At 43.3% G+C, this 26,684-nt stretch overlaps 1 protein-coding gene across 2 annotated transcripts in view; it reads left to right on the plus strand.

Moving 5' to 3' along the window:
- Positions 1–26,684, plus strand: part of EFHB (EF-hand domain family member B) — a 400,940-nt gene that overhangs the window by 168,925 nt on the left and 205,331 nt on the right. For both annotated transcript variants that reach the window (XM_069648882.1, XM_069648883.1), the window contains one exon: positions 4,708–4,837. In XM_069648882.1, coding sequence (XP_069504983.1) covers positions 4,708–4,837 — 130 coding nt within the window. The remainder of the gene's footprint in view (positions 1–4,707; positions 4,838–26,684) is intronic.

Consider the following 26,684-nt stretch of genomic DNA (forward strand, 5'->3'; position numbering starts at 1 on the left):
ATGTCAGGGGAGTGATTGGAAGGGTAGGGGCAGGAGACTGTTCATCTCACAGCAGTGCTTAAGTGTGTGGTTCCTCTGGTTTCAGATGTGAAGGAGAGAGTTAACTGATTGTAACATTGAAGCCGTACTACAATAGTGTCATTAGAATGTGTAAAGAAGTTAGATGCCCCCACACAAGTATGTTTGCCCCTCCCCCATCGTTTCTGAAGTTAGCACCTCTGCCAACATTTGGGGGGGAGGGGTGCCAGCCATGCTACCTGCCTGGGGTGCAATCTGGTCTAAGACCGGCCCGGCAGCAGCAGTACCTTTTATGAGCTCCTTCTGTGCTCTCACATTAGACTGCTCATCAGAATTGGTGGTTGTCAACCTGTTCTTATAAGCTATACTCCACTGTAGGTAAAGGGACACCACTCTCACCCCAAACTGACACAGCTCCACCGGGAGTGTCACTTTCAGAAGTAGTGTTTAGGGCCTTTTCAATGATCTCCTCTTAAGAGATTTTACCCAGCCATTCTTGACGGCAAAACATACAGAACAGCACTGATTACCAGAAGTGACGGGTAACTCAAATATTTGTGGAAAAAGCAATTTCCAATTCCAGCTCCTCTCAAGTCACTGGCAGAGCTACACAGTTACTCCAAATCCCTGAATACTAGAATCACATCTTAGAAGAGCTCCTGGCCCTTCCCCTCTGCCCTCAAACACACACTAGGATAAACAAGCACTGCTCTCTCCCTCTGATTCAAGCTTAATCTCACCCTTTTGCTTGGCTCTGTCCACCCAAGGCAGTTGGGGAAAGACAAAGGGGTGTCGGTGAAACTATTCGAGAAGGGAAAGTTAGTAGGTCTGGGGTAGATCTTTTGAGTGTTGTGGCTTTTTATTTGCTAGGTTTTTAGCTGAACCACTGACACTGTCTGTGGCAATGCATTCAATATTTGCTACTAGGCCACCCTTGGGAGTGTGTGACAGGATTCTAAAAGTGGAAGTTAGTAAGCCTAAAGGTTGTGGTGATACAGTACAGAATGTGGTTGGCAGGTTAGTGTGTTGAGCTTTGAGACATTTCCCCAACGCGTTTTTTGCTCATACAGCCAATATCCTGCATGGGAAAGAGCTTTAATTTGCAGTATTCATACACAACCATCCATATCTCTCTCTCTCTCTCTCTCTCCCTCTCTCCCTCTCTCTCTCTCTCTGTCTCTCTCTCTCTCTCTCTCTCTCTTGCTCTATCTATCTATCTATCTATCTATCTATCTATCTATCTATCTATCTATCTATCTCTCTCTATCTCTGTAAGTGTGTTTGTATGTGTGGGGTTGTCTACAGCCTCATAACAGTTGTTGGGCTGAAATGTTGGCCTAAGGTCGGCATAGCAGTCTGGGGGTGTGCTGGCGCTAGTGAAATCTGTCCAACCTCATCCATTCGCCCTGCACAGGTGTGGAGCAGGGTCAGGCCCAGTGCTATCAGTATAGGCGATTCCGGAAGATTGCCGATTTTGCGATTGTTGGCTCCAGCCCCACAGCAGTTGGTGGGCTGAAATTTTGTCCTGAGGTCGGCATACCAGTCTGGGGTGTGCGGGCGATAGTTACATTTGTCCAGCCTCACCCATTCACCCTGCACAGGTGTGGAGCAGGGTCAGGCCCTGTGCTATCAGTATAGGCGATTCCGCAAGATTGTCGATTTAGTGATTCTTTTCAAAAATAAATCATTAGGACCAAATATTACATACACAAGGCTATAGCAGACCCCCATGTGCTGGCCAGATAAAGACTCGGGCAACGCTAGGGGGGTATGGCTAGTATGACAATATAATAAACTTGATTCATGGAAGTGTTTTATAATGGTGCAATCCCATAGGAAAAAGTTCCATGAATCAGGCCCAAAATGTCTCGCAACACAAGGTTTTACGTGCTGACCTCTGGTTGATTGGTTGATAGTGCTGCTGAGCTCACACATTAATTACATTGTGAATATACACACTATTTAACAAAAAATAGAAAAATAAGAAATGAAGTTGTAGAACCTCAAGCCTGGTTCTCTGATCCATTGCCATATCTTGCAGATCTTATTTGCACCCCACTCATCTCATCCAGTATGGGCAATGCGCCCACAGTGTGCAAGATGCATGCATGTATGTCTCCAAATACCAGTCCTGTCCTCATCTCGGAGGATGACTCTGTCACCGTCTCCATATACCAGTCCTGCCCGCATCTCGGAGGATGCCTCTGTCACCGTCTCCATATACCAGTCCTGTCCTCAACTCGGAGGATGCCTCTGTCACCGTCTCCATATACCAGTCCTGTCCTCATCTCGGAGGATGCCTCTGTCACCGTCTCCATATACCAGTCCTGTCCTCATCTCGGAGGATGCCTCTGTCACCGTCTCCATATATACCAGTCCTGTCCTCATCTCGGAGGATGCCTCTGTCACCGTCTCCATATACCAGTCCTGTCCTCATCTCGGAGGATGCCTGTATTGCTGCTGCACTCTTTCTGCTTTAGCAATAAAAATACATTAAACCTCCGGCCAGCTCCACTCCTCCCCTTAGATTTCTGTCTTCGTCTGTGGTTGCACTGCTGTCAGCAATGGCTGAGGTGACTCTAACAAACTTGCACCAGAGAGAGATACAGACAGGCAGAGACACACACACACACACACACACGCACACACACACACACCCTAGATTGTCATATGATATGCCAGAAAGTGTTATAATGTATCCTATAATTACTGTACAGTCTCACACTATAATGTGCAATCAGGATTTTTCCATTTATTTTGTATTGTAAAAAGGCAACCATTTTATTTTCAATACTTGACCACATTTTCTGATGATTTGTATCTTGGACATAAACATGCATTTCAATGTTCCAGATGCCTGTTTACGAAGTAAGAAAACTGGATTGGTGTGTTAGCTACCAAATGTAACATTGCTTTCAACCCCTGTAAACAGCGTAGAAGACATTTGAAATATTCCAACTTAAAAAATGACTGGTGTCTCTCAGAAAGCCTTTTCAATTGTGTAAGCCTGAATGCCACAGCTATTGCTATTTTGTATTAGCACCCTTTGGCGGGAGAGCCAGCCAATCAAGTTACTTGGTTCTCCGGTTCCGGATGCACCTCAAGACCTTCTCTTTTCTTCTGCCTTCGCTTCCCCTCTCCCTTGCTGATATGTTCCCTATTGGCACCGTGCACCTGGCCACCCTCTGTCCTCTGGGCCAAGGTACCTGTCCACCCTGCCACCCTCCTGCACTGCCTCCGGGCCACCCCTTGCACTTGGGTCTGTATCTGTACCTATACAGCCCCCCCCTTTTTCTTCCTGCACTTGTCAGTCATACCCTTTCTGCTGCCTTAATCCTAGCACTTGCAAATTGCTGGCTACACTACCACTGTTTGTTGCCTTTATTTATTTATTTATTTATTTATTGTTCATCTGTTTCTCCTCTGCTTCGCACTTTCCACTTCTCCCCCCTTCAATGCACTTTTCTACTCCTCCTCTCCCATGCACTTGCCCGTTCTCAATGTCACTGGGCCTAGTAAGATCGCTGTTTTGTTCCCTACCTTGTCGCGCTCTGAAATACTTGTGTACGAAAGCAATAGAAATTAAATATCAATATCAATGGGATGAATCCCACGATACTTGCCAGCGTTCCAAGCAACCTGATGGCTGCTCCCCATCCCGCCATCTTACCCCCACCTTCCCCTCACCTCCGGCCACTGTTCCCTTAACTCCCAAACCCCCCTGACCCTACCCAACTTATTCTTTTGCCTCCCCGGCTGCCGTGAAAATGGAAGAGGGGCTACATGGAGCCGCTCTTACAGCTCCACGGTGGCCTTCTTAGGTGCATTTTTGTATGAATGAACAGGATGCTGCGAGCGTGTCCCATTCATGAAATAATACATTGCTGGCAGCACCCCGAGTTTCATGATTGGAAACCCGGGGTACTAATAGCGTTAATACCCAATCCAGACCATCAGGTCAGGTGTTAGGTGTTATTGCTTAATTAATATCATCATAATAATTACTGGACAACCTGCTTTTGAGACAAGCTTGGGGTTATAATTTGTGTGGTAGCAAATTGTAATTGGAAGCAGTAACATTGACCTACTTCTGAAATGCTGGTGAGAATGATAACAAATCAGAATATCACAGGTTGTGCAATATAAAACATGCTCACATGCAAATGATTTGCGTTGACGATATCTTGGGAAGACAGTTTCTGTGTATCAGCTTCTCATCCCTGTATGATCTGTGCTCTTCCCTCCATGCTCCTGGGAGTCCGATTCCAGGTGGATGGGACTTGAGCTTTTTTACCGCCCTCTGCCTCAGACCGTTTTGTGTTCCTTGGGACTGGTAGCCTTCCAGCATGTAGAGCTTTCTAAACACTTCTTCCCCTCTCTGTTTCCTTTTCCATGATATAGATTTCCATACATGCCTTTTATTAACCACACAGAGCACGGTCGACGTGTCTTCTAGACAATGCTGCCCAAACAGAGTTTAGTTCGCTGAAGAAACTAGGAAAAAAGTATTTTAAAAAAATCCAAAAGGGTTAAAAAAAATTGGGAAAATCTTATACATCTGAGAACATTTTCATTTTGGAGCCTGACTCTGCTTAAATATTATGGTAAATGTACATTTAAATCAAGGAGCATGATATAAAAGAAACTTGCAATCTTTTCTTCAAGCAATGATCTTTTTTTTTCCGTCAGGTGAACTAAAGGACAGGAAATACAACTGGTCCAAGTACAAGAGAGACAGCCGGTTCGGAGTACCCACGCCACATTTCAACGATGGAAGGCTTACCCGCAAAACCCTGAACTGGATCCATGACTGTCAAATGTAAGACAAGCTGGATACGGAGAGATGTAAATGTCTGATTTTATAGTGGTCTCTTTAATATTCTTTGTTACGGGTACAAAAGGCATATGCCGATTGCCTTGAGCAGTAAGGGTTGGGTGGCAACAACAAGGAGTAGAAAACTGTAAAGCCCAACCTATAGAAGGGAACTTTCTAAAAGAGTGATGCATACATCTTCCGCATCCTTTGAGATGTCCTTTATCTTGACTATATCAAGCGAATTTCGAAGTGGAGCTCCTTTTCCCCTGCTAATTGAGTACACTCTTGGTTCCTTTTTATAGTGTGGAGTTTGTGGTCTGAGCTACATTGTTTCCAATGAGTTATTTTTCTCCTTTTCTTTGTTACTTTTTATGCCATTCAGCCTATGGTATCCTGAATATCTTTCTAAGTCTGAAACCTGGCCACTAACGCAAGGCTATAAACATGTATAACGCCACATGGTTGCCAATTTTTGGATTTAAATATTTTGGATACCTCTTTAGCCTCTTTTCCCTGAAAATCAATCAAGTAAAATAATCTGAATTTCTTTTGCGATTAGAGTACACTTATACCTTTTCTAAAAAATATATATATTTAGGACTTCAATTGTCCTGATCCCGGTCATTAAAAACAACTGAGAGAAACGTGTAGAACATTTAACCATGTTTTTACAATCTTGCCTATTATTTTTTTTTTTTTTGCGATATGGCTTTGGGCATGGATCGGATTTTCAGATTGTGCCACTCTGGTCAACTCTGCAATACAAAGTTACAGATACTATGGGGTGTAACTGAATCGAAGGCGCTAGTCTACTGAGCTCCAAATTGCGGTCATGGGCAGCAGCAGCATACGAGATCCCCCAGACCTCCCAATGTAGAAAATATAAGAGTGTATGTTGCTCATCAGCTCTATGACCCTTAATCCATTTTTCACTCTACACTCAATAAGGTATACAGATCCTTGATCAATGCGAAAATCAGACCTGTCTCTTGATATTTTGATTTATTGACAAAATCCAACACAGCCACAGCCAAGAGAAAAACTTAAACATGGACTAGAATACTAAACAGCATCTCTGCTAATATCTGGCTTTAATTCTGGCGGATATGCTAGGTACCCCTATGGAATCTGTCAGCTTTATCCACTTGCTAGAAGCTAGCAGATTCCATAGGAATCCATGGAGAGGCCTGCTGCCATGCAAGTACAAGGGGGGAGGCATTTACGATTCTTGCATTCAGTGGAATAAAGATGTTCAGAAACCGAGGAACAACAGGATTTCCATGTATTTGCACTGCAGAGTGCAAACAATCAAAGGTTAATGAACTGAAGTGCATGGACATCTGGTACCCTCTGGGTAATTGTCAGGGCCATATGAAATGAGCCCCTTACATAAGGTAACAAAAGAAGAGCATTGTACCAGTAAACAGCCCAAAGTATTTAAAGCTAATGGCAGTTTCAGTTTTATCTAATTCTGGTAGTGAACCAGTTACATAGACCTGCAGGATGACTGAGAGGTTTCAAGTAGTCACAATTAGGTCATGATTGTGGTTGAGGGTACATTTTTGTGCCCAATGACTCCCCCACCCGGGGAAAGCACACAAGAGATAATCTATAACTGCATGCTCAGTTGCCAGTCGTTTAGCTCAATAGATCCTATTTATTTATTTATTTATTTATTTATTTAATACACATATGGCGGCATGCCTTGTGTATACAACATGATATACAATTACACGGATAAAACCATACATCGTTAGTGCTTATCAGCAACAATTCCTAAAAAAACACAAATTCGTTTTGTGTGAGCTTTACAGTGTTCCGCACAGTTCATCAATAAATATCAAAGCAAATTTACAATTGAATAAATACCTTTTGATAAAAACAATTAGGCCAGTATCTGCATAATTTCAACACATTTCCAGTAAAATTCTACAATGTAAAAAATATAATATCACAGCCATTAAGAAAAGCTGGCCATACCATAGTAAGGTCAGCCATATTAATACTGTTATTGTATGCCTTAAGATATTTCCAACGTAAGGCCAGCAAACTTACACATTCAAGTAGTAGATGTTCCAAGCTCTCAACAGTGTCATTCCCATTCAACCGACAACAGCGTATATTACGCAATATCCCCCACTGCTTATATTGAATTGGAGCCTAACGTATTGCTTTGCAATTGTGCTATTGGGAAAGGCTTTTTTGTAACAAGGCATGGTATCTCTTTTTACTATATATTCACAGAATGAGGTATGATTTTTACCGGAAAACAGATTGATTAGGTATTCTTCTCTGCAATGTTCAATGAGGTTTTCCTTGAGACAGTTCTCTTTAACGTGGACTGCACCATCCAGGCTCACTCCACAGCATCCTGCTTGCCATTTTATGCAGGTGCCAACCATCTTACCCAGGGTGCCCAATGTGAGATAATTATCAAGGTCAAAAAGGCAGCCACTTGTGCACCAATCATTGTGTCAGGTACCATTTTGAGCAATTTGTCACAGAATAAGATTGTTTTTTTGTTGCATCATACACAATACCAGGTAACTCAAACTCTAGATACCGTAATTCATCTGCTGTTGTCGGTGGTAGCCCAAGCAACTTAAATAATACTTTAGCTTCGTATCTTCTCAAGGAGTCAATAGACCTTCCACCCCATATTTCAACACCATACAATGGGACTGAACAAACTTTCGTCTGATATAGTAACAACACTGTCTGAAATGACATCCCACATTGGTTATTTTACGAAGCGAATTATCATATTGATTACTATGTTACATTTACTCTTAATCACTTCCCTATGCGTCTCCCATTTCAGGTTGCTCTGTAGATGTAATCGTAAGTGGTTTATATGAGTCTACGTTCTCTAGCCTCACGGCATTCAGCGTACATGGATACATTCGACTCATTCGACGTGTGTGGGGAAAATACAATTGTCTTGCTTTTCTCTGTGTTTATAACCAAGCCAGTTTGACTTGCGTATTTCCCTAGTGATTCAGCAAGTCACTGCAAGCCCTTAGAAGTGTAGTCGAAGAACACCAAATCGTCGGCATAAGCTAGCCAACTTAAGGAGTGGCAACTATGGCCAAGAACAATTTGAAAATGTATCTCCATTGTCTGATGAGGAATCCACAAACCTATCAGAGTACGAAAAATGCATAAAAATGTTAGACAAATATTATGAAAAATGTATAAGCATTGTTTTGGAAAGGTACCATTTTGGAAAGAGAAAGCAGGAAAAAGAAGAGTCTGCAGACCAATTTATCACAGCACTAAGAAGCCTAGCATCATCTTGTGACTTTGGAAATGCATTAAATGAAAGGCTAGGGGACCAATTCATGCTCAACTACAGTAACGAAAAAGTAAGAAGCACTGTGGCCTAAAGGTAATCCCACAATTGATGAAATAATAAGAGTAGCGACTGAAGTTGAACACACACAAAAGTGTGTCAAGGATTTGGAAAAAAAGAGCTGAACTTAATGAAAAGAAGATATAAGAAACACAGATAATGGAAATATCAGTAGTACAAGGTAGAAAAGTTGGAGAAAAAAACCTTTCAGAAGAGAATGCGGAAAAAAGAACTTCAAGTACAAGGAGAACAAGGAAGAAAGTGAAAAGAAACAATATTTTCGATGTGACAGTCTCACTCATTTTGTGAGCAGCGATAAGTGTCCTGCTCTCAAGGCAACATGCAAAAGATGCAATAGAAAAGGACATTTCACATGTTGTAGAACAAGAAGTGAAAACATTGCATGTTTCGAGGAGCTATGTGACGGAATGGAGGACTGCACGTGTCCCATTGACATAAATTCAGATGATATTCTGGCGGTTCAAGATGAAGATGCGGACACAGAAAAGCCTAGAGCTGTTAATGAAATGGAAGGGGTAGAATTTTGGATGGTATTTGATTCAGGAGCCCAATACATCTTGTTGCCAAAACATATTTTTGAGACCAAAACGGTAAAGAATGTGTTTCTCAATCCTGTAGACATGAGACTAGTAGCTTATGGGGGAAGAAAATTGATATTGAAGGTTGGTTTTGGTCAAATGTAAAGTTTAAGGATAGATCAGCCAGAGGGAAAGTATATGTGTCGAAGAAGGATAGAAATCCCCTTTTGAGCTGGTATGCAATAGGACATGGCAATGATTTATCGCAGCATGACGTTTTTCGTGAGGAACCGGGAAACCTTAAAGGTTTTATGCATAAGATCAGAGTTACAAATGGTTCTAGACCAGAAGTACAGACATTGAGAAATATTCCTTTAGCAATTAGATTTGCTGTTAAGGATGAACTACTGTCTATGGAAAAACAAGGTGTCATTGAGAGGATAGAGACTTCTGAGTGGGGGTCTCCATTAGTGGTAGTTCACAAACCCAATGGCAAACTCAGATTATGCATAGATCTTAGATCAGTCAACAGATGTGTAATACCTGATAGACACCCATTGCCTAATATTAATGAGATGTTAGGTACTATTAAGAATGCCAAGGTTATGGGCCTCATTACGAGTCCGGCAGTAACCGAGGTGGTAAAACCGCCTGGTTACCGCCGGACTCGTATTACCATTTTGTCTCTGTGATTCCCGGAATTACCGGGGCATTACAACCCTGGTTTCCCGGGAATCACGGAGGCGGAATGGTGTTAATCCCCATTCCCATTGAGTCCTATTGGACTCAATGGGAATGGGGATCATGGAAACACTGGCAGCATCTCGTAATCCTGCTGGTGTTTCCTCGTCCACCTGCAGGCAGGCGGTGTTACATCCCGCCTGCAGGAGTTGTGATCGCCCGGCATGGAAGCAACGGTGGCGGCGGGTTTACCGCCACCGTTGTTTCCATACCGGGCGATTTGTAATGAGGCCCTATGAGTTCATTAGATTTGAAATCTGCATATCATCAAATTGTGCTTCACCCTTCCTCTAGGAATGTAACCGCATTTATCACTCCAGAAGGTCTATTTCAATGTAAATGAATGCCATTTGGACCGATATCGGCAGCTGCTGTATTTCAAAGGATTATGTATCAACTGTTTCAAGACATGGATGGAGTTTTGTATTTTCAGGATGATGTGTTGGTGTATGGGAAGGACAGCAAAGACCGTGACAATAGATTGAGGAAAGTGTTGGACATTTTTATGAAAGCAGGTCTGACATTGAGCAGAGATAAATGCAAATTTAATAAAATGAGTATCCAGCATTTAGGACACACAATATCTGAGGCATTCGACCAAAATCTGATTTGATAAACAATATTATTAATTTTCCAAGTCCGTCAGATAAATGGAAAGTAATAGCTTTATTTGGAATGGCAGATTATTATGCTAAGTCTGTGCCTAGGTTAGCAGACAAATCATTCCACATGAGAAGTCTGGTATAGTAAGGTTTGTCTGGAGTGAGCAATGTGAGAGAGAATTTGAGGAAATCAAAAATGCTTTAACAAAGGCCCCACATTGAGTAATTTTAATCCCAGCAAAGACAGTTTTTTAACTATGGATCCCAATAACCATAGGTTAGGAGCTGTTATTTCTCAAAAGGATGGTATTAAAGATGTTACCATAGCGTTTACGTCTAGAGTGTTAAGAACAGTTGAAAGGAATTATTCTTACATAGAAAAATAATTGCTGGCAATAAAGTGGGTGATAGAAAAATGTTGGCCTTTTTTATGGGGTGTTAAGTTCACCATCACAAACCTTTGTCGGAGATTCTAACCACAAAAGATCTAGACAAAGTCTCATCAAGGATTAGGAAATGGGTCGCCAACTTACAGGACTATAACTGGGAAGTTGCGTATTTTCCAGGCATTCAAAATAAGGCCGCAGATTGCTTGTCCAGACTGACCAATGTTGTAGAGGATGAGGCTGATGAAGGAGATAAATATGAACAAGTTCTCACTGTTAGTCAGTAGGATGTGTCTGAAAATGAGTGGTGTGATGTTGACCATGACTTGAGAGATGTAAAAGAAAGATTAGAGGCAGGTATGAAGAGTTCTGAAATCAAGAGAGGAACCATACCTGATCAATTTAGGAATATATTTGATGAGCTCCTCGTGAGGGATGGGATGAGTTTATGTGGAGACAAAATTCTTCCTCCAGCAGGAGTAAGACAGAACATTTTAGAAGTAGTGTATGAAGGTCTTCAGGAGGGGATGACCAAGACCAAACAGTTAATTAGACAAGATAATTGGTGGTCAGCAATGGATATACAAGTGGAGAGGCTGCTCAGGGAGTGTGCCTTTTGTGAGAACGCAGTTAAAGGATGCTTTGCTAGAGTTGAGCCGATGCCTCTCATGTCCATGTCTTCTATGCCTTGGGAGAGAGTGGGATTGGATATTGTAGGCCCTGTCACATGTTAAGGAGTTTGACGGTATGGCATAGCACTAGCCGACATGCTATCCCATTGGGTAGAACTTACTTGGGTAAAAAATGTGTTTGCAAAAAATGTGATTGAATTCCTTGATAACATTTTTAGAAGAGAGGGACATCCCACCTCCATTTTAACGGACAATGGTGTGCAATTTGTGGCTGAGGAGATGGAAAATGTTCTAAAAGCCAATGGTATTGAGCACAAGACAAGTTATGTCTACCATCCAGAGACAAACGGAATAGTGGAGAGATTTAACAGATTTATCAAAAATAGCATTGTTAACTTTGACAGAAGGATCTGATTGGAGAAAGGCTGCAGAGGATACGCTGGTTGTCTATAGATTTACCCTTCATGTTATCGCAGGCGTTTCTCCTTTCAAGATGATACGTGGGAGAAAGCCCAATACTCGAGTGTGCCCAGGTTGGTTGGGCTGCGCTTGTCAGAAAAATATTGACATGGACCTTGTGAAGGAAAAGATTCAAGATAAAAACATTCTCAGAAAAGAAAGCTTAATTAATTACTCATAAATAAAATTGTAGACTAAAGAGTCGAAGAGTGTGTGGAGAGGATCAAAAAGGTGTTCAAAAGAAAGTGTTACCTATCAGGAAATGTGGAAATGTGGTAGGCCTTCATTTCTAGGAGACTATGTGAATTAGTAGTATACCTACTCAAAGCAAAAAGTTAGTTATCTGCACATATCATTTTCTTACCTGAATTGTGTTATGTATGTCAAAAAGTAATTAGTTAAAACTATGTCCAAAATTGGACACACTGTTATATTATTATATCGTTATTGTTATAAATGGGCCATTATTTAACAAAACAAGTCAACTAGGAAATCCATCATTTTGTCTACTTAATATTTCTTGTGTATATGTCTAGTTGATTCTGTTAGATAGAGACAGTGTTAGAATTAATAAGTTGCAAATGTCTTTGTTCAAATAGTAAAGAAGGGAGATGTATAGCATCTTATATGCAAGCATTGCAGAGGGTGAGATATGGAATACAGAATGTTTAGGGAGAGTGTGGAATCTGGAAGGTTGAGGTTGAGAGTCATGTTATGAGCGGTTGGATGTAGGAAGTGCAGCAGACAGGTGGGGCATGAATAGATCTGGAGATATAGGTAATAAAATATATTACAACTACAATCAACGTTTTGGAGAATCTTTCAGTATCCCAAGATCCTAATGTGGATAGGTGTTGAAGCCAACATAAGTGACTTCACAGAAGGGGCACTGCAAGAGCATCATCAGGCTGTCATACGCGAAGGCTCCATGGGAAGTGGCTTCAGAATAAGTTGCCATGAGTAAGTTGAGTGTCAAGTAATCTTGTGCTGGGAAATACATGAATTACACTATTGTTATATATGAAGCAACTCTGTAGTCATTGAGTGAGGATTTCTTGTAATAACAGAAAAGAGACAGTGAGATTCAATGATTTGCCCAAGATCAAACCCTTTGTTAAGGGGGCAAAAATGGGGTTGTTGGCAATTTAAGTAGTTGACCACACATCTTTCCAGTTTTAGTTGATATAATTATATGTTAAGGCTTTGTTTAAAGAAATGCCTTGAAAATAACACACACATACTATCATAATAAACTAAACTTGCACTATTAAAATTGTCATGGAAACATGTTAAGCAATAAGAGTATGGGCCTCATTGCAACCCAGGCTTTAAGGGGTTAACGGCGCCGTAAAAGGTGTCGGCGCCGTTAAACCCTTAACGCCTGATTACGAGGTCCCCTTGCGGGTTGCACTTTAACGCCTGCTTTTAGCAGGCATTAAATAACCAACCCGCAAAGGGACCTAGGAGCCGTAATTAGCGCCTTCCCCATTCCCATTGAGCCCTATGGGGGCAAAAATGGGAATGGGGAAGGGCCAATGGTGGATGGGGAATTACCGCCCCGCCAACCTTGGAATGGGGCGGTAATTCCGCCATTCACCATGGCGGAGTTGGTAATTTACCGGCGTCAACCATGGCGCTAATAGCGCCATGGTTAACGCCAAGGTCGTAATGAGGCCCTATGTGTTTAATTGTATTTTCTCCATTCTACATGGAAGGTCACAGGAGCACCAGACAAAGTAATGTGAGACAAATCAAATCTCACTTTGATTTTAAAACCAGTTATTTCACACACACACACACATCTTGCTGCATTATGCCTCCCCATTCCCATTTCCTAAGGGACAAAAGTCCCTGCTAATAGTACCACCTCCCAGGGGAGGACTGGCAACATTTGGCCTCAGGGCAAGTTCACTTTTCTAGCCCCTAGTGCAATGGTCTAAGCCCAAACTTCCACAACAGGTCAACTCAATACCAACCTCTTCCTCTAGCTGGTCAGATAGCACAGCGAGTAGAGTGCTCGCTTTGACATCCATGCAGAGCCTGCCAATGCAGGTTCAAATCGCGGCATGGCCAAACTCAGACTTTCATCCTTCTGAGGTCGATAAATGAGCACCACACACCGTGATTAATAATAAGCAGCGCTTAGATTCCTGAGGGTTTGTAGTGCTATATAAATGCTAAAATATTATTAATTATTAAATTATTCCTCCCCCCACACACATTCTCAAGTATACATAATATGCATCAATGCCAATACTTTTCTTTTATGCAATATGTTTTTCAGTTATGTTTGTGGTTTGTAAGAGACCTGGACCCCTGGAAATTCTCCCACTTAACAAACAGTAAACTTATTTGACCAGGATAATCTAATTGGTGAAATGGGAAACTTTGGATTTGAGTCCAGTTTTCATTGTGTTGCGGTCTTGAATTTGATAAAAGGCTATATCTCCCCCCATCCCAACCTATCTATAGTTTTAGAACAATGTAAAGAGGTGGCAAAGCTAGAGAATTCATTGGTAGACTAGAGCCATTGCTGAGCCTGGGAGTCTGGATTTGCTCCCAGGGCTAAACATGAGCTGTCATGGCAAAATACCCATACCTGGCTTTCTGCCGCCCCACACCACAACACAAAACCCATACCTGCATTGTATGTACCTATTGTATGTACCCACCACCCACAACATAAGACCCTCACTTGTCATCCTGCCTCCTCACCAGTATGCTTAAAATAAATTGTTAAAATTATAATTATTTATAGAGGAACACTATAGAGTATAAACCCGTGTGTGAGGCTTTCTTTAAAGATAGGTAAGGAAAATAAGGCACAGTGATGAGAAGTGATTTGCTCAGGATCACCTAATGTATGAAGTGTGGAAGCATTTGCGTCCCGACTTCCTGGTTGCACTGCTTCCAATTCATAAAGCAGCGGCAAGTTAATCTTCTTCAATTCCGTCTTCAATGTTATAAACAACATGAATGCTTCCTGTAAAGTTGTTTTTTCAGGGCTAAACTAGTATTCTGTTCAATAAATCTGGTTTTTAAAGCACCAATGTATCTACAAGGGGAAGTCTATTATTCGTCTGTATCCAGAGGCAAATACATCTGAGAAACAGACTAAGATCATAATTATAATGAAAACATGCTATAATTATAATCTTAGTCTGTACAATTAGCAGTACTTTCAAAGCACCACGTCACATGTTAAAGCACCTCAAAAAATAGTAGTAATTGAAACATATGTTCATAGCAAGTATGCATCACTTAGTCAGAAAAGGGGTCAAGCCAGTCCTACAATCGGGTGTAGCGGCATGCAGGACAGATATATATCTCAGCAACAATCAACGTGCTGGCCTACCGTTCCAGATGTATACCTCCTCTCATTTATGCTATTTTCCTTACCCATCATCCTCTGGTGTTCTTCTCTTGCACCACATTCTCAATGTCCCCCTGTTTCTTATAATTAACTTTTAGACCTCAGTTCCACTTTTGCTCTGTCCTTTAACTATGAAAATTAACTATTACCTTGCACACACCTTCTTCCCTTGCCAACTTTTCTCAGTCACCAATCTTCTGCCACTGATCCCCCTTAATTGCCCATCGTTCCAAGCCCATTCTTCACCCCTCACCACCTTCCGTTGCCCTAGCTTACAGTTAGACAGTACACCACCTTGATTTGCCAGTTAGCATCTACCAGACACGACAAGAAGCCGTGGTCGGGGTCTTGTCTTGCTGGTAATTGGCTGTGGGATCTGCATGCAGAGTGAAAGACGACGAGGGGACGCGGCTGTTTTTGTGCTGCCAAGTTTCACTTTCTTGGAAAGTCGGCTGCATGTTTCAGTTTATGAACGCAGAGCAAACTGCAAGGGAATACTGCTTGGACCTGGGGATGGAGAGGGAGCAAGTGCAGTCTAGTATATTTATGTGTGTTTTCAATTAAAGTGGAGTGTGTTTGTATATCTTTGACAGTGAAAAGTACAGGTGTAAAGATGCATCTGTGTTCATGTGACTTTGTATTTATATATCTGTATCTGGTGTTGATTTGCATGTGTGTCTTTTTTTAGTCACATAAGAGAACAGTGTTCTGGATAAGAAAATGAAAAAATGATCACGTACTTGGAGGTCATTCAGAGTTGGGTGGCAATAGTAAAATCATCAGTTTTTGGCAAATACTGTTGATTTTACCGTCCACCCAATTCAGGCTTTCACCAAAAACCATCAGTGGTATTCCATGGGAATACTGACAGTGGTATTTTAAGTAGACTTTTTGCAGAAAATCCACCCATTTTTACCTCCACCTTTATGGTGCAGGTAAAAAATCCAAACTGGCCCCAAATGTTTTAACTCTTTCTTTGTAATGTACAGAACCGAACTACAGGTGCTGTTTTTAAAACATTTTTTTTTGCCAAGGATCATGTTGAGGAGGTAAAAAGGTGGGCATCTCAGATGGCCCCGTCTCACATCCCTACCCACATAATGCAAAAAATGGCCAGAATCGACCCTTTTGTACATAAATATAATTAAACAGTAGTGATTGAGCCCCTACTGTACATAATCCATTTCTCCCTTAACATTGATGCTGAAAATGACTGATAAAAATATTACAAATACCTTTTTACATTACTGCCATCGGAGGTGGTATTTCTGAAAGAGCACAGGAGGTATTCCAGAAATGCCACCATTACTGATGGTAATGTTTGAGTAGTGCTAATTTTCAGATGTACCACCGGCGGACCTAGTAACTTTCTTCAGCAGTATTAAAACATCTGTCCAACTGTGAATGGCCCTCTTAGTTTGTAGTCTAACAATTAATACCTGAATATTACATCTTTCTATGTGTGTTTTTCAAGTGTTTCCAAATGTAAGTACATCAAACAATCCAACAGGCATTTCTATAACCACTATATACGTAACATTTATGGGTGCTATGCAGGGTGCTATGAAACTCTTTTTGTGTGAACACACTGGTGATCAAGGCATTCACCTGAACATAGGGGAAGCATTTTTACTGAACAAACTGAGGACACACTAATAATATATGTACCCTGACTTCCTTGGCAAGGGGTCGTTGTGATAGGCTGCTGTGGATTGTGACAGACCAATGATGTATGGGGAGTAGTGGTGCCAACATTACTACCCAGTGTCACAGAATGTGTTATTTAAATGTATGCATTGCCTCCGGGTGGTGAACATGCCCCTGTAGCATAGGCCTCTCTCTCTGTCACTCACTGTGGAGTCCCGTGCGTGGGGGCCGCCCAGGCACATCTACAACATTGCTGAAATCAAGACAAATATCCTGCCCCAGTTCATTTATTTTGGTTCTCTGACCCAAGGGCAACAACCCAGACAGCCTGGGGGGCAATTGCCCCTCTGCTCCCCCCTTGTCAGTCTGCCCCTGCCCCTTCCTTCCCATTAGTGCCTAATTGCTCACATTGTAATGCGCTATTGACACAGAGCAACTTGTTCAAATGCTGCACAGAGCCCGGGAAGAGCCATTCTGGAAGAGTGAGCTCAGTGCAGAAAAGGCTTACATCAGGCCAGGGGAAGCAAGTTGGGATTTTTGGCTTCCCCCAGAGGGTGTCTGCAAAACGAGGGACAAAACCCATCAATACAGATAAGTCCCATAAAATACGGAATGGTTGGTCATCCTCGATCCTTATTAAGGGCTAATGTTCTTTCTCAGTCCCAGTTATATTGACTTCTGAATTGGGTAGTGACACACTCAGTTTATGGAACTAACTACAGTCTCGCTTTACTCTGCTGCATCCTCGGATTGCACTGATCATGGAGTTTTTTTGTGGCGCTAACTTTCCATGAAGCGTTTCAAACGGGAGGCTCAATATTTGGTCACAATGTCGATTACGGTTCAGCAGATTGTCGCCCACAGCCAGGAGGATGTACTGTAAATTACTCCTGCTCAGTGCCTTAAATGGGAAAAGAAGGTACTGTAAATTACTCCTGCTCAGTGCCTTAAGTGGGAAAAGAAGGTACTGTAAATTACTCCTGCTCAGTGCCTTAGGTGGGAAAAGAAGGTACTGTAAATTACTCCTGCTCAGTGCCTTAAGTGGGAAAAGAAGTCCAGGTACTCACCACGCTACGAAGCCAGCCATTCCGGCGCAATGCTTTCAGTGCCAGCCGTTTCGGCTCGGCACCTTGGCACAGGTCGCTTTTAGGCAGACCCTGTTTGCAGGCAATGCTCAATGAGATTAAATGATGTGCCAAGGATCACACACTTTGGTAAAGCAGTGTATCTGAGATCCTTTCACACAAACGTCCAGTTTGTTGTTATGCATTGTGTTAGTTTGAATATTCATATAAAATGTTTTTCTTTTTTGCGCATCAAGCTAGCAGACATCACAGCTGAAAACTAAGCTTCAGATTTTGAGTTTTGTCATTGCTTACTTTCATTGCCTCTTAAGAGATTTTGTAGGTAAATAGAGCTGTGTGCGAGTTTTCGGTGGAAAACGTTCCATCACAACTCCAATTGCTTAAACATTTACATATTAGAATAGGCACTACGAATAACAAAGAAACATCTTTAAGAAAAGTAATTTCCCAGGCTTTCCAAATCAATCCCTGCTCCATCAAGAGACACCAACGGACACCAAGTGTGAAGGCCACTTAGCGAAACAGTGTTCCGTGCCTTGTGTGCTGAGAGCACATTAGCTGAATGTTTGTCTCTCCCTTTGTTCTGCAGGGTGGGCCATGAAGGAGACATTATAGACACTGTGGGCGGTGGCGAGAGTAGGAGGGAGAGGGCGCTGTAGGAGGGAGAGGGCGCTGTAGTCCTGTATTCTGATAAAGTGAAATGAAATGCTTTCATTTTCACCTCACCACATTGTTGAGTACCAGTACTCTCTTTCAGGTGTTGAGAAGTGCAGGTACTCAAATGCTCAAAAATGAGTGCAGGGCTGGGTAGGACCGGCCCATTTAAAGCACTGTTCTCTTTCTGGTTTGCTCCACTCAGCTGTAGGCCAACCGGTTCTGTAACCATGGCAGGCCCTGATCGGGCCTTATGCTCTGTTTTTTTAGATTGAACTTTCTGGCTTCCGAATGGGAGGAGTGAGGGGTTGTTCTGTAAACAAAGAAGAAAGACGTGTTTCCTGTAGAGGTGCCTTTTTTGTGGGTTATCCAAAAAGCTTTATTCAATGTCCTCATAAACATTTCTGCGTCACCTTTGGCACGTGGCCATCAGTGATCGATTTGCTTATGTGTCACCCCATAGAAGTTCAGAAATAACTGGAATTCTCTGTTTTGGAATGGAAGCCTGTTGTCAGACTTGATGGACTGGAGTATCCAGTGAGTGGCAAACAGCACTTGTAGGGTAGGAAGGAAACATTCTACGCCTATAGAGCAGATGAACCAAAGTTTGGGCTGCTTGTAGAATTCATCCAGGATGACCACAACGTGCTCGTTCTGAGGATGGTTCTGAAGTTGATGCTGTGGTCTTGCCATGGTACTTTGCTTCTGATTGGGAATTTGATCGCAGGGGGGTGCGCCGCTGTGGCAAATGCCTGGTACCAGGTGCAACTAGATAGATCAGGGATCATGGTCTACCTCACTCTCTAGATTTGGGAACAATACATTTTTCCTCTGGCAGGTCTTCCTTTTTCTCCCCCACTCCCCCCCCCCATTGTCTCCAGTATGGGCAAGGCTTATGACCAGTGCTATCGGCATTTGCAGGGATGGCAGATGCGAATCACACTCTAGGACCCCTTCTTCCACCAAATGGAGTTTCGATTTAACTCTCCAGATCCCCTAAAGGAAGGATTGAACTGCCGCCGTTGGGTGGTCAAGAAGAGCTAGGAAATGCATCCAATTACTTTGCCTATTTGATCAATAACCATCTGTAAACCTTGGTGATGTGCAGAAGCCTCAGCAATGCCTAGTGTAGGCAATCGTCCAGCAAATTCCTGCTGTGCCCCTTGTACCAAAACAGCCTCCAGGCCTATTGGAATAGCACTCAGAATTATCGCATATGTTTTGGCAGGATTGAAATACACCAGTGTGTCTTATTGTGTCTTCAAAATCCTTTATTTCTACAGGGCCCCACGTCCATGGGTTGTCTTTATTGGTTCAGTGAAAGTAAATAGTTCCTATATGATGCATTGCAAGAATTCACCATACCAAGAACATGTCTAACCTCAGATCGGTATCTGGGAGAAGAGGTCATCTTGCTGTCTGTGACCTTTTTGGGGTCATATGTAAGACCATGTCTACTTCCTTCTGTAAGAACTTGCATGTTATGCCTGCTTATATTAAGGTTATTGTGTGTATAAGTACCATCATCCCTCACATTAAAGACTCATGGGACTCCCCCCCCCCCCTCAAACAGACTTCCAACAGTGTGTTTGAATATCATGGTTGTAGACGAGATGGTGGAGCTAATGCTCTGATACCAAAAGAGTCACATGAAATGAGAAGGTCCTGATTGCCCTGGAGCCTTCGTGCAACAGTACTTGGTGGCATCCAGCATTGAGGTCGAAAGTGGAGAAAAACGTAGAGCTTTGAAAGTCTGTCATTATATTATCTAGTGTAGGAGCTGGATGCCGCTCTGTCAAATAGCTTTGTTGGGCAGTGTGATGAATCCAGTCGAGCCATCACGGATTCCCGGCAGTGAGCTACTCCCATGTAGCCCGTGGGACTGCATCTGCTACCTGATCCTGACCCTGGGGGCGGTTATATGAGGGAGGATCACATGAGAGGAGACAATCACCGGGGAGATGCTTTCACTTCACTGGACAAAACGCGGTATTCCCCCCTTTCCCATGAGGAAGACCCTCTAATACCCGCCTTCTTAATGACTTATTGTCATTCTGGTCAGGCCCCCATATTTGACACAAACACCCACAACCTACACATAACATCTTTTTTTTCTGATGTGCCTTTATGCGAAACCCTTGAGAGAACCCATCTGAGAGTTAAAGGTCCAAAGACATCAATGGACCCCAACTCCCATAACGACCCAGGTACTGAGACAAGGAGGACGATGAGGGAGTTTGTGCAGAGTAACAGGAGCCCGAAGTCAACATGCAGGATCGTTGTTTTTCCAAGCGTTCAGTGCACGGAACATTTAAAGTTGGCAATCTCACTGTGGTGGAGAGCAGTGCAGGGGTAGATGTTAATCCCCAGGCTGAGGCTCACGGACGCAAAGCACATAGAAATGGAGGCGACCACGGATTGGGTGGAGCATCCGCATACTCAAAACTGGAAAGTGGGTGAAGGAACCACAACGCAGAGGCGCAAGCAGCATCGGAGACACTGAAAGGAACAAGTGAGTCTGCCCAAAGCAGCTAAGGACCCCAGGGCATTCCGACAAGTGCGCTAGCAAGTGATTGAATGGTACAAAGTTGCTGATGCAGAAAATACCCAAAGTTTGTTTGAATGCAGTCAAGGCAAAGTACAAATTCAACATCCAATAAAAGGAATGTTTGAATGTAGACAACGCAAAGTCCGAAGACAACCCCCAATCCAATACAGGTGCATGTTATCATAGAAAGATATACCAAATAACTCACAGTATATGCTATTGTGGTACAACCAAAGAACTCCAACACATAAGAAGTCCTGACAGGCAAGTACACCAGGCGGCTGAAATTCAATAAAGATTCCTGGCAGGGGAGTATACCAATCAATCTGCAGAGTTAAATGAATTTCTACAGAAAGACTGTGGCAGCATTTATTGGTTAAACCAGAACTTTGTAAGTCTAGAGAAGATACAAAGGAACTGTTAGTTAAAGAGACATTTTTTCCCATGCTATTTAAGAATCCAGCAGAAGGGGACCATCCTCTGGATCCTTGGAGAACATTTTCGTTGGAGCCATTCTTATACTTTTGTTGATTTTGAACACTTTTTGCCAACATCAAGTCAAAGACATTTCCTTGCACCCTTTGTTGTTTTGTTTGTAGTGTGAGGGCCAGGATGGGATGTTTTGAACATGGATGGCTTTTCAATTACTGACATCCTGATACAGACGGATCATTAGTATTAGTTTGTAGGCCGAGAAATTCCTCTTTAAAATAGGGTCAAGAGGCCTTTTCCCAACCCATGTCTTATTTAATAAAATGTCTTTGTTTGAAAACATAAATACCTTGTGTCTGGCTCTCATTTCTGTCCCCTCATAGCAGCCACAAACTGCTTGAGGCTGCTTGGATTTGGTGCAAATGATTATTGGGTTTCCAGCAAGTACAGCCCAGTCTCCACTATTTTGCGCAAATGGAAAGGTGTTCGGTCCTCAGAGCTATTGATTGTACTGTTGGGTCAATATGAGTCTTGCTTCATGAACACCTCAGATTACTCCTGTAGTACCAACTCAACTTTATTTCCTAAAGACTAAATGCCAAGTGCACAAGAATTTGCTCCTCCGCTGTACTGAAACTCATTATTGTGTTTTTAGTATAGTATGTTGCTTGTGTTAAATACCTCTCATGGTGTGGAAAGCCCCATCCAAGAGGACTGTCACATGGGTGGTATGGTGATTGGCAGAAACCTTTATTTATATGAAAAAAAGAAAAGATAACCTTATCTTGCCCTAACTGTAAGAGGGGTTTTCCTGCCTCAACAAAACTAAGTAATCTGCCACAATATCCAAGAACTAAAAAGAGTGCACCCACCTTTGTCACAAACCTATTTCCAATCCTTACACTTACAACTAAACTAAAGGAGTTTGCTGTCTTCTTGGTCAATTAGAGTGACTCCCTTTTCTAGACAGGTACGGTTCCATATATCAGAGAAACTGGTTCTTCAGGGTGGTTTCCATTCCTCAGGTCACAATCCTTTTTCCAAAGGTTAAAGCAAGGCTTCAAAGTAGCAAAAAGCTATCTTGCTCAGAAAGAAAGCAAAGTTCCAACTCAAAGTTCCGGTGTTAAGAGAATGGCTCCCTTCTATTGTTTTTTTCAGCAAAGTGTTTACAATGATCGGAACTACACCAGGGCGAGTGACTCCCTTCCCCTGGTTCTCTCACAGCTTCTTGCACTGCCAAGAGAATGTCTCTCTTCTCGTGGCTTTTTACAATGTTCACAAATACAACGGTGGTATGACTCCCTTCCCCTAGTTCTCCTGATGGCGAAAGGCAGTATTCTCCCCCTTTCCAATGCCCCTATCCAATCCTACTTTGTGGGATATTCTAACTTCCCAGATCTCCCCCTCCCTCTTCCTACACAAATACTGAGCCGAAGAAGAGGAGATGTAAGGCTGAAAGGATTGCCACCCATGTAATACAATAGACATGTCCCTCTAACGAACACGCACACCTAATACCAATTAACTCTTGTCATGATGCCTATCCCTGGGGATCCAGATCAAGTCCAGCAGCCCCGGAAGCAGGCATCAAGTTATTCCAACCAAGCCCAACAACCCCTGCTAGGGGCCATTTGCGGGCAGTCCTGGCGTCTATGGCGCCAGGCTCATATGGAGAGTCAGTCCTGGCGCCATAGGCGCCAGGCTCATAGATTAAAACTTACTGATGCAGACCATGCTGCAAGAGCTCCAAGCCAAAAGAGGCTTGGAAGGGACTACTTTACCTAGGGACTATTTTTTACTCGGGTGGGGTCGGGGAGGAATACTTACCTGGGACTACTTTGGAGGCTATTTAAACCACGCCCGAAGAGCAGCACACGCTTCGCGTTATTCTGCATCCAGCAGCGTGACGCTCACCGTGCCTGTAAGTCTGCATCCAGTCTTCTGCCACGCCCGCCTCGAGTCTGGAGCTCCTAGAAAAAGGGAGAAAGAAGGAGAAAAGGCTAGAACAAGAGCAATACCTTTGATCCTCACATGAATTTCCAATCCATCGCGCCATTGAGCTGGAAGAAAGTAGTTATTTTATGCGCGTCGCCTCGCCTGCTGCAGCGCCGCGCTGAACTTGCCGGCCTTCGCAGCATCTTCACTATTCACCGCATCCTTCTGCATGTTCCCGCCGCTCTCCGGCACCTAAGGGGAACACAAGAACAGCAAGGTGAGCCAAGGGAATAAACAGAGGCAATATTAGTTACCCCCATAGACTTACCTGATTTTACCGCCGGGGGTACTATTCCTCTTCACGGGTCGGCGCAGCCTCCACCGCATCTTCACCGTACCCCGGCCCCTAAGGGGAAACAAAAGGGACAAACAAGGGGAATCCTCCTCACCACAATAGACTTACCTAATTTTACCACAGGCATTATTCCCTGAGACTTCATAATTTCTCTCAGCACCTGAATAAGGGAGAAAGCAACAGGTTACATACTGACATTATTTTATCGAACTGTGTTGGATAATACAAATCCTTACCTGAATGTTACCGGTTGCCACGAGGAACTCTTCGCTAGGGTCAAGCTGCAACCTGCAAGGAATTGGACAAGGGTGAAAGTCAGACATTTGAACTCTTACGAACTATATACCTACAGCGTCTTGCCGGATCTCTCAGAGTCAATATTGTTCTGGAACTCACCTATTCCTTCGAACCAGTGAAGCAACTGGTTATCTACGCGCCCCTGCGCTCAATGCAGGATGGAGAGCTCATCTTTCCAAACCATCAGGTGAGACTATAAGAGGGGACATTAAAGGTGATCACTGGGGAGAACAGCGGGGGTGGGGGTTAACGCTGAACTCCACGGGTGGTTAATTCTCTTTCTCCATTTGCAGAAGAATACTCCTATGGGCCAAGCAAACGAAGCTAGGTGGGCCAGTCCAGTCTGTCATCTCGGCACTACGCATCACATTGGTGGAGACCGCAGCTGTCCAGTTCAGATCGACGCCCCTGTGGGAGCCAGGTGAGCGTAACACTCTCCCCAAATGGTAAAAAGGTGGAACACTGAGACACACTTTAAGCAAGACCGTGCGTGAGAACGAGCAGACTCTCCAGGGCGATGGCAAACCAGGCGAAGGAGAGTGACAAACCAAGGGGTTCATCTGAAGGGGCAAGTAGCCAGAGATCCACCCCCCAGCGAGGGATCGTTATTCATGAAAGGCTGTGAGGATTGCACAAGACAGCCCAGCTGGAAGGGAGAAAGAGTCTTCCAAGTGCGTGCTACAAGGTTACCTGCCACCCTCCTGGGTGAACGGCAGAGTTGTGGATGCGCCGAAGCGGCAGTGGTAACAACCTTGACTCTTACATCAAAGGCACGAAAGACAGAAAGCATCTTAACATGACCGGTGAGTTGAAGGAAGCAAAGAAAGCTGGGTCTGTGTTTAATTGAAATGCTTGCAACAGTATCTGAGGAACGAAGGTTATGCGAGCGCTGATAAGCTGCGAAAGTAAATCCATTGTCAAAAACTGTTAATATGAAATATAAAGTAGCAGAGTGGTCTGGTGAAGTGAGATTGCCCAATCAAAAGTCTCTGTGAAATGTTTTAAAGCTGCAGAGGCAGCGGGAAGTGAAAGATAATGAGCGTTAAGTGAAAAGCTCAAGAACTATTGAACTTTGTTTTGTTGAATCTGCCAAGGGAGCGAGAGGAGGGTCTGACCCTGGCCGAGGGATATCCGTGTTTGAAAGTAAAGGAAGGGTTTATGCCCGATTGAGGGAGACCCGTGTGAAAAGCAAGAGAGGGTCCATTCCCGACCGAGGGAGCACCATTTGAAAATCAAGTCATACATTTTTTGAAAGACATTGAAACTGAAGGAAAATATGTAAAATGGAAGTAAAGAAAGACAGGAGGGTTGAAGTGGTCATGTGGAGGTGAGAGGGAAAAACATCCCAGTTTCGAAAGTCTTCGACAGCGCAATCAAAATATGAAAGGTTTGAGCTCGACTGAGGGGAACCTATAGTGTGGAATGTGAAGAAAGCTTGGGGAAGTGAACCCCATAAAGGTGAAAAAGTTTGAGCTCGACTGAAGGGAACCTACAGTAAACTGTGATCAAATACTATGCTAAGAAACTGTTTTGCTGAAACTGTGTAGAAACTTGAAGGATGACCTGGACTTGGGTGAAAGTAACCCGAGAGGTTAAACCAGTGAACTTGTGATTCAGACTTGAATGGCCAAGAAGGCTGTGAAGGACGGAGCCAGCCACCTGCGTTTGCAAGCCAAAGTGTGTTCATCCATCAAATGTTGCACCTTACCCCCTTACTATACAACGTGGGGACGAGAATTAATACTGATTTATTTTGCCATTCTGACATTTCGTTTTACCACTGATTTTTCCTTTTGTAGATACATATCCCTATATCACATTAGAGTGTGTTAGAGTGAGAGCGGGCATTCGGCTTGTGTTAGTATAGGCCTTTGTTTGTCTAAGACTGATTAGCACTGTTTCTTTATTATTTGATGGTCGAGATTACTCCCATCTTAGTTACAGGGCAAGACAGGAGTTTTTCCGAACCCCTTGAATTTAATAATAAAGGTTTTGAAACTTGCAAATTGTCAGTGGCTGCTGGTGATACCATGCCTCCCTTACGTAAGGGTAAGTGGGCGATCAAGGGTGTAATGTATGGCTGGTATACCACGTTCACTTCAAATAGTTGTCACTGGTCCCATAGGGATTTTCCCTTTTCATAAGATCATCCCACTGAGTACCACCCTCAGGGGACTATCGAGTAGTGGACTCACCTCCCTTGCCTCATAGAAGGGGCTCCCCCTATGGAAGCAGTGGCGACATCCTGCGATTTGTCACAGGAAGTGTAAATGCACGCTTTGGGAAGCGCCCGTTACAGTCTTGATGTAAGGAGTAGGAACTGTTGGGTGGGCACAACACTGACGGATGCTAATGTGTCTATTAGCCTGGGAATCAGTTCTGACTGTATAGTCAGTTTGCACTGTGGCTGTTGCCTTTTGCCCTTGCGTTTCTAGACAGATAGTGGTCCAGTAGTGTGGGACCTCATTTTCCGTCCTTGACTCTCTCACTAGGACTGTTAGGCCTACTCTGCTACATAGTATGAGAAGGGAGGGAGCCTCTGGAGGATCTCTTTCTACTTCCAGCAGGATCAGCATTGTAGAGTGGGCTGCATTCCCTCTCACCTTAGAGTCTCCTGAACAGCCTGCATTACCACTGGAGCAACAAGGAGTTATGCTCTGAGCACGCTGAGACACTTGTGTTGACATTTTCGTGTCTAAATAACATTGGAAGAAATCTATATCATTAGACTTTTTCTGAATATAGACATTTGTTCAGAACTGGAGTGTAAGAAGGAATCTGCATAAGCCAGTGCTCTTTGGGGACTGTTGAGA

The sequence above is a fragment of the Ambystoma mexicanum genome, chromosome 2q, assembly GCF_040938575.1.
Source record: "Ambystoma mexicanum isolate Mex_15411 chromosome 2q, UKY_AmexF1_1, whole genome shotgun sequence".
Taxonomy (NCBI): Eukaryota; Metazoa; Chordata; class Amphibia; order Caudata; family Ambystomatidae; genus Ambystoma; species Ambystoma mexicanum.